The following is an 8378-nucleotide window of genomic DNA, read 5'->3' as shown; positions in this document are numbered from 1 at the left end:
CGCCAAAGGCAAGACTATAAGAATTCACTGGCCTCTGGTTGACTGCTCCTGAAAAGAACTCCCTCCTGCCCCGCCACTCCCATAGTTCTGTCTGAGGCTGAAGTCACTTTCCACGTACTCTTTGTCTTCACAAACTGGATCCTCTTCTTCTTTTTACTGTACATATTACTATAAATAGGCATCCTATATTCCCCCAGCCATCAGAAGATGCAGATCAAAATCTCCATGCCCCACGCGTGACCCCTCAGGAGTCTCACTGGGGCCTCTCCTGGCCCTCTTCCTCCCTCCAAGGGTCAGAAACCACGTCAGAAGCTGCTGCCCCCATCTCCCAAGTCCATACTAGGAGGAAGGGAGGGGTCCTTTAAACAATGTGTTTATTTAAGGGGGGGGAAATCTTCTGAAAGGACTGAAGGGGCAAGTCCTTTCCTCTGTTTTTCCTTCCAGAGAGAACGCCCAGATCCAGTGATAGCAACTGGCAGAGCGTGGCCAGGGTACAAAGGGCGAGCCGATCATCTGGATGCCTATCCCAGTGACGCCCCGAATCTTAAAGCAAGGGACCTGTGATAGGATCAGAGACTGAGAGCTAGAAGGGACCTTAGCAGCCAGCCACACACTTCCATAAAACAATAATAATAGTATATAGAGAGTGCATCGTTTGCAAAGCACTTTCCCTCGATATTATTGGAGTTCTCCAAACCTGTGAGGCAGGTACTATTCCAACACCTCAGCTGAATGTGGATGAGATTAAGTGACTTGCCTAAAATCACCGAGGCATAAATGGGTTTGTGCTCCAGTCCTGCCACATCAAAGCCAGTGTTTTTCCCCATAATGATATCCTATGGGACAGTTTTTCTATCAGAAGCACTCAAAACCTTGTTTTGGCAGTGGTGGCAGGCAGTCATTTTGGTGATGTCAGATCCTTGAATCCATTTCAGTTTGCTTGGCAAAGACAATGGAATGGTAAATCATTTTATAGATGAGGAAACTGAGGCAAACAGAGTTAAGTGACTTGTTCGGGCTCACATAACTAGGAAGTGTCCGAGGACAGCTTCGAACTCACAAAGATGAGTATTTCTGACTCACTTATAATATCTTTGTTCAAATCTTGATTCCCACTGGTCCCATCAGAGAAGAGAGTTTGTAAAGTGCTTTATAAAACAGCATCTCGGTTGAACTTCACCATACCAGCTTGTGTGGCAAGAACTCCAGGTACTTCCCAATTCAGAGTTGAAAAAACTGAGATTTCAAATGTCTAGTCCATGGTCATACCATTACTTCAGTGTTGGAGATTGGACTCAAATTGAGGTCTTCCTGACTCCATGCTCAGTGTCACTTACCAGGCTGCCTAGCAGTGCCCACTTTCTGGGTACAGAGAGGCTCTCCTGACTTAGAACCTCTAACAACAAAGTACCTCCCCAGGGAACAGCCTGGAGACAAGGTCAATAAAATATGAACCAACTAGCCCCATCCATCCCAAACCGTGTATCCATCTCATGGACCCGAGTCCAAGGTTCTGATCCGATACTAAATATATCAATAACTGCTGGAGAAAGCTTTAGGAAGAATTAATGGTTGAAGAAGATAATAGAATTTTTGACCGGAAGAGAAGGCTCGGGAAGAGGGGCATTAGAAAGGATTTAACTTGTTCCATTAGCACCAGAACTAGGAGTGATGGGTAGGGGTCACAAAAAGACAGAATTGGACTGGAAGTCAGGAAAAACTGAGTGAGCAAGCTCTCTGAGAGCAGGATGGAGATCTCCTTGTCCCTTGTTGGGTATAGTGTACCAAGGACTCTTGGGTCCAGGCTGGATATGATTAGATGACTACTGAGATCTCACCACACTCTGCTATCTCGTAATTCCTACCGTGGGGATAGGATTAGATCCCATGTCCTAGAATACCAGCTTCCCTTTCAACTCTTTTGTGCCTCAAAGATATCATACGTCAGTTTTTGAGACACACCCAGAGCTTGAATACACTGTTGTTCCCCCCATTATAACTCAAATATATACTTCTGCATCCTTCTAGTTAATTCTCCAAGATGCACCTGGGAAGAAGGGCATAACAGTGTCATAACAGAAGATGCCCCCCATCAGTGGTCATGGGGATTCTAAGAATCTTGAGTCATGAGCAGCTTGTACTGGATCATTGGGAGAAATGGCCACCCAACTACTGAAACTCATGAGACCCTGGAGACATCGTATCCTTTGGAGAGCTTGAACCCCCAATGCTTAAAAAAAAAATAATAAATCGAGCAAGATGATTTCAGAGAGGCTTAGAGAGACTTACATGAATTAATGCTAAGTGAAATAAGCAGAACCAGGAGATTATTATACATGGCAACTATATGATGATCAGTTCTGATGGACGTGGCTCTCTTCAATAAGGAGAGGATCCAAACCAATTCCAATTGTTCAGTAATGAAGAGAATCAGCTACACCCAGAGAAAACTATGGGAAATGAGTGTGGACCACAACATAGCATTCTCACTCTTTCTGTTATTGTTTGCTGGCATTTTTGTTTTCCTTCTCAGGTTTTTTTCTTTTTTTCAAGATCTGATTTTTCTTGTGTAGCAAGATAACTGTATAAATCTGTATACATATATTGGATTTAACATGTATTGGACTACCTGCAAGTTAGAGGAAGGAGTGGAGGGAAGGAGGAGATAATTTGAAACAAAAGGTTATCCAAGGGTCAGTGTTGAAAAATTACCCACGCATATGCTTTGTAAATAAAAAGCTATAATAATAAAAAAATAATAATAAGTCGATGTAGTGTTTCAAGGTATGTAAAGTGCTTTACAAATACCTTACGTTACCCTCACAATAACACTGGGAGGTGGTTAGTATTATCATTCCCACTTTGTAGATGAGGCAGAGAGAGGTTAAATGACTTGTTTAAGGATCATACAACTAGTAAATGTCTGAGGCTAGATTTGAATCCAGTTCTTGTTGATTCCAGGTCCCACACTCATTCTACTGCCTCACTTAAGCTGCCCTCCATCAGCTCGGAGAGCGAAAAAGCAAGACCAATCGTCGCCCTTGGAGCTCCAAGGGATTCCCAAACCAGAAGCCGTTAAAAAAGAAGTCCATGATAAATTCTTAAATTCTCAAGAAATGCACCCTTGACCCCTCCCTTCCCCCAAATTAATTTTTGAAACAGAGCAAAGTCATGACAGCAGCAGTATATTGAAAAGAATTTTTTAAAATAATAATTACATCTTTGATACAAATTCAAAATTTTTACACCTCAGTTCTGACTCACGAGAGTGAGATCTATATACAGTAGATATCGATGCATGTCACTGCCAGTAGAGACAAGAGCCAGTGGACTTTGGGGAGAGAGAGGGGGCCCGATTGGACACTGATCGTTACACGAAAGTTTTCACAGAATCACACACAGTTTTTTCTTTAAAAAAAAAAAATAGACACACATAAAATACCAACCTGAGTAAATCTCTACTAAAAAACATAGAGAGAGCATCATGAATCACTACATCACATATTGCACCTTTAAATAATCCTTCTTACCACACACAGAAATGACAACAACAACAACAACAACAAAAAAAAAAAAAAGCCCAGGCTGGGGAAGCGGGGCCGTGTCACTGTGGGAGCAGAAAACTGCTCTCTGCTCCCACTCAGCCAGCGAGGGGCTGGGAGACAAGAGTGACCAAGTCTTTGGGAAGAAATCAAGGAAGGGGGGAGTGGCAAATATACTGAAGGGAAGTAAGAGGGGAAAGAAAAAAAAGAGAGGGAAGGGGAAAAGAGTGGGGGGAAAAGAGGGAAAGGTAGAAAATGAGAAAAGAGAAGAGAGAAGATAGGGTGGGAGAAAGAAAGAGGGAATGAAAAAAGATGGGAGAGGAAAAGTTGCTTTAAAAAAGACCATAGGAATGGCACTGAAAAGGCTAGGCCTTTTTCACTAATCTATTTTTTAAATATAATGTATATTCCAATTATGAGATTCAATATAAAAATATAGATATCTACTGATTTTGCCTACGGAAGCATAATTAGGAAAGGCACATGTTTAAATATAAAATCCACATGGAGGAGATACCACATCTCCCTCTTGACACTATAAACAACCAAAATTATGCATTTCTCCATCAGTGAGATTCCAAGATACAGTAGGTAAAAATAGACTTCTGATCCTCAAAATATAGTCAACTCAACACAATCTTGGCTTCAGAATGTGAACCATATAAAAGAGTTTGCCCAGTTAAAAAAGAGGAAAGGGGATGGAGGGAGGGAACAGAGGGAGGAAGGAAGGGGGGTGGAAGAGAGAGGGGGGGGAAGGGAGACAGAGAGAAGAAAAAGAGAAGAGAGAAGGAGGAAGGGAGAGAGAGAGAAAGAGACAAGAAAAAGAGAGGAAGGGAGAAAGAGAGAGAGAGAGAGAGAAGGAGAGGGAGGAGAAGAGAGCAGAAGAGGAAAGAAGGTATGTCCTTTAGAAAGAAGAGGGGGAAGAAATTTGCAGCTCACTTTTCCTCGTTGGTCTGCAACCCCCAGAGAAAAAGTCAACTCATCCTATTCTTCATCCCGAATGCAGTTGGTTTCCTCAGCCACAGTCCCTGAAGTCCAACTTCTCGTTCGCATTTTCTTACATGTGTATCTTCAAGCCTTCAAGATTGGTCAAAGCCAAACAGAATACACACCCACGCACGCACATGCACACATGCACACCCGCACACACACGCACACACAGATTAAGACACTGTACATATAAAAACATATCCACAACAGTGCATTCGTTTCCCTTTACTGTGGGGGCGCCAGGCCCAGGAAGCTCCGAGCTGGAAGGTTTTCCTTTGGAATTAAGCAATGTAACCATTCGTCTTCCCAAAACCGGTCATTGGCGCGAGGTTCTCATAGATGGTCATGGCTGTTGTGTTTTGGTAGATGAGATCAGCTTTGGAGTCTTTCTGAGATTTGATAATATCCCAAACGCACTGATTGAGGAAGACGTACTGATCCTGACCAAGAAAATGCAAGAGAAAAAGAATGAATCAGGAGTTTCACTGATGAAAGCAGGAAAGTTGATTTGAAACTGGGCACGGGACATGAACAGAAAACACAATCAGGCCTGAAACTGTCTCTGGATCTGTGCCAGGATGAGTCCCAGAGTCTGGAACAAAAGTCCCCTATCTCTTCCCTTCACCTGCCAGGTCCCTCTCCATCCTGTAAAGCTCAGCCAACGTCTCCCTGTCCTTCAGGATGCCTTCCCTGACTAGCTGGGAGGGGTGGAGGGGGGTGCTGAATGGCTAGCCCCATTGGAGCTCTCCCAGTACTGAATTCTGCCCTTCTCTGATGCACTTATCATGTAATTGTTGCACTGGTGACTTAACTCTCTGCTCTACTGTTGGCTCCCCAGGGGATCACAGATACAGGATTAGAAGGAATCGTAGAGATGATCCAACCCGTACCATTATCTTACAGGGTCTAGTGACCTGCCCGAAGTCAGAAGGGAGCAAAGTAAGGGTCAGGGGTGGTTTCTGAACACAAGTCCTGCCTACAAACCCAGTGTCGTTTCCGCCGATGGAGAGACAACAAACTGTTGTTTGTGAGGAACGAGTGGAGAGACTGTTTGGATGGCAAGATCCAACGGGATGTGGAATAATGGGCGGTGAGCTGGGGAGGCAGGCTAGGGCTGGGTAGTGATCAGAGATCACACTCTGATGAGGACACACGGCAGGTACATTCGTATGGGATTAATGTATAACAAAATAAGGAAAAGGTCACTTGGGACACCTGGTAACCCAGGGGAGGGGACAAGGCTTCATGCTCCATGTTTTAAAGGAAATGGAGTCCTCAACTGGGAATTTTGAATTGGCAAGGACCTTAGAGGCTATCTCAAGGCTATCTTAGCTTTAGCTTTAGGACCTCCTCTCTCCCTAAGAGTCTGGCTCTCACCTACCTTTCCAGACTCCTTTGACAGAACACCTGTTATGGACCAGCCAAACTGTCTTCCCTTTGGGTGCTCACACATGACACTCCAACCCCATTCCTGGGCTTCTGCCCTGGCCATTCTCCCATGCCCAGAAAAGTTTCCTTGCCTCAACACATGAGGCAAGTGCCATCTTCTCCACGAGGACTTAACTACTCCCCTCAGTAATGGTAGTTAAGTAATATTAGTTAAGTAGTTAGTTAGTTTTCTAAAGGCCCAAAATAACCTTCCACTTGTTCGTTACACATTCACTCACTATAATTGTACCCATGTGTGTCCTCAAGAGAATGGAGGCTCCTTGAAGGAGAGGATAAGGTTTTTATCTGTGGACCCCCAGGGCTTCTGCAAGACAGGAATAATAACAACAACTACTTCAGATGATGGTTGTGAGGATCCAAAAAGATAAATGGAAAGCATTTTGCAAATATTAAACCATGATACGCTTACTATTACTGCTGTTGTTATTGTAATTAGAAAACCTTGAGGAGAAAGAACTTTCACATGGAAATGACAAGTCTTCATGGAAGTGACTCTGAAAGAAGCCCATGGAAAAGCCCAAATCCAATGGTCTTGCTATAGCTCCCAAGCATCCATCCAGTTGCACACTGCCAACATGGAGCCGATGCTTCTGGGCACACTACTGAAATCCCACGGGAGCATTAATATATTATTTCATCAAATAATTGGGTTCAAATCAACCCTTCAACTTCATCAGGGGTTCTCAAACCTCTTTGTGCATCAAGGACCCCTCTGGTAGCTTGGAAGAGCCCATGGATCCACTTTCAGAATCACATTTTTAAATACGTAAAACAATCTCCACAGGCTTAGAAAGGAAATCAGTAATATTGACATAGTTGTCAAAATACTAAAAGCAAACCAACCAATTCAGCACGGTAAAGAAGCCCTGTCCGGGAGGACAGTTTTCATTTTTCCTTTTTGTGATCTTGTGGTACTATTGCCTTAAGATTTTGCAAAATATGAGTTCTGGGGGCAGGGAATGGAGGTTTTTTTGTTTTTTGTTTTTAGCCTTTCTTTGTATCTCGAGCACTTAGCACAGGGCCTGACACACAGTTGTTGCTTAATAAATGCTTACTGACGCTAAGTGTTCAGTGAACAGAAATGAACATAATCCGACCAATCCATGCAGCATAAACTTAACCCCTGGCTTTACTGCTATTGCCCAGCTATTCAGGTATCCTGAATTTCAAGCACACAAGTCAAGGGACCATTTTTAAGCATTTGCTCTATGACAGATGCTGTAGAGGGACCAGGTGAGGAACTTTTTTCCTCAGCCGGGATAAATCAGGACAGCGGTCTCTCGGCTACCACTCGTGGTTCCAAAAGGGACGTCGAGATCAATGTTTGAACAAGCGGACAGCATCTCGTTCCTGCTCCCCTCCTCCCCTTTGGCTTATGGGTACCGTATTCGGCCATACCTCCGTTTGCACCATCAGAGGTCGATGCAGGCGGAGGTCGTACACAATCCCATACACATCTACAGCATTCTCATTCTCCATCTGATGGATGAGTCTGTCTATGGCAATGAAGGTCCCGGTCCTGCCGACTCCGGCGCTGGAAGACAGAAGGGACACATTCGGGTCACATTCCCATATAATGAGAGCTCTGTCTCAGGGACCTACACTCAGCTTTCCTAGAGAACTCTGCCCTTTGTTCCTATCACATCCCCAGGACAGCGGAAAGTGCGCCCACTCTAGAGTCAAGCAAACAAAAATCTGTTGAATGAATTGAATTGAATTCAGCTGAAATCCTTTGCAGAAGCATGAAAATTTCTGTGTACATGTACACACACACAGCACACACCTCTAGTTTGATGCTCTAGTTCAGCCCGTTTATTTTAGTGCCCTCGATTTCTATGAGGGGTCCTAGAAGGCCCAGAGGGTCCTTTCCGATTTAGAGACCCATTGTACAAAACGCCTCTTGGAAGGAGCACGGGACGGGCTACCGTACCTGCAGTGAACCAGCACGGGGGACTCCGGAGGGCTCTGCTTCATGTAATCATTGACCAGGTATCGGAAGTTGATGAGCAGGTCTGTGGTGTCCGGCACGCCGTGATCAGGCCAGGACGTAAAATGGAACTGACGCAGGGGGTGGCTCTCGCTGGTCTTGTTCTGCCAAGCAAAAGAAGCAATGGAGAAAGATGGCAGGCCAGAAGGGAGAAGGATTCCCAGGGAGAGCAGGAAGCTTGGCCTGTCCCTGCTAAAATGCTGCTGAACTCACACTATGAATGCCAATTACAACTAGCTGATAACAAACTAAATAGTCATGGATTTTACTATTTTCTGCTGGGAGGGAAGGTTTTAGGATGTAGGCTAGTGCTTTTATCAGTGTTGAGAGTATTCCAGTGAAGAAACACTCACTGCCAAAAGAGATTTGTTTTATTATAGAATTACTATTCTATAATAATAGATAATAGA

The 8378-nt window shown here is 44.2% G+C and overlaps 1 protein-coding gene across 1 annotated transcript in view; it reads right to left on the bottom strand.

Moving 5' to 3' along the window:
• Positions 1 to 3169: 3169 nt before the first annotated feature.
• Positions 3170 to 8378, bottom strand: part of PTPRJ (protein tyrosine phosphatase receptor type J) — a 157395-nt gene continuing 152186 nt past the window's right edge. Inside the window, exons 23-25 of the mRNA XM_051966657.1 lie at positions 7912 to 8072; positions 7380 to 7515; positions 3170 to 4972 (exon numbers count right to left, since the gene is read on the bottom strand). Of these exons, the coding sequence (XP_051822617.1) occupies positions 4814 to 4972; positions 7380 to 7515; positions 7912 to 8072 (456 nt within the window). The 3' untranslated portion in view covers positions 3170 to 4813. The remainder of the gene's footprint in view (positions 4973 to 7379; positions 7516 to 7911; positions 8073 to 8378) is intronic.

Source organism: Antechinus flavipes, chromosome 6, assembly GCF_016432865.1.
Source record: "Antechinus flavipes isolate AdamAnt ecotype Samford, QLD, Australia chromosome 6, AdamAnt_v2, whole genome shotgun sequence".
NCBI classification, from domain to species: Eukaryota; Metazoa; Chordata; class Mammalia; order Dasyuromorphia; family Dasyuridae; genus Antechinus; species Antechinus flavipes.
The sequence above is the reverse complement of the archived record's forward strand: the minus strand, read 5'-3'. Positions and strand labels throughout refer to the sequence as shown.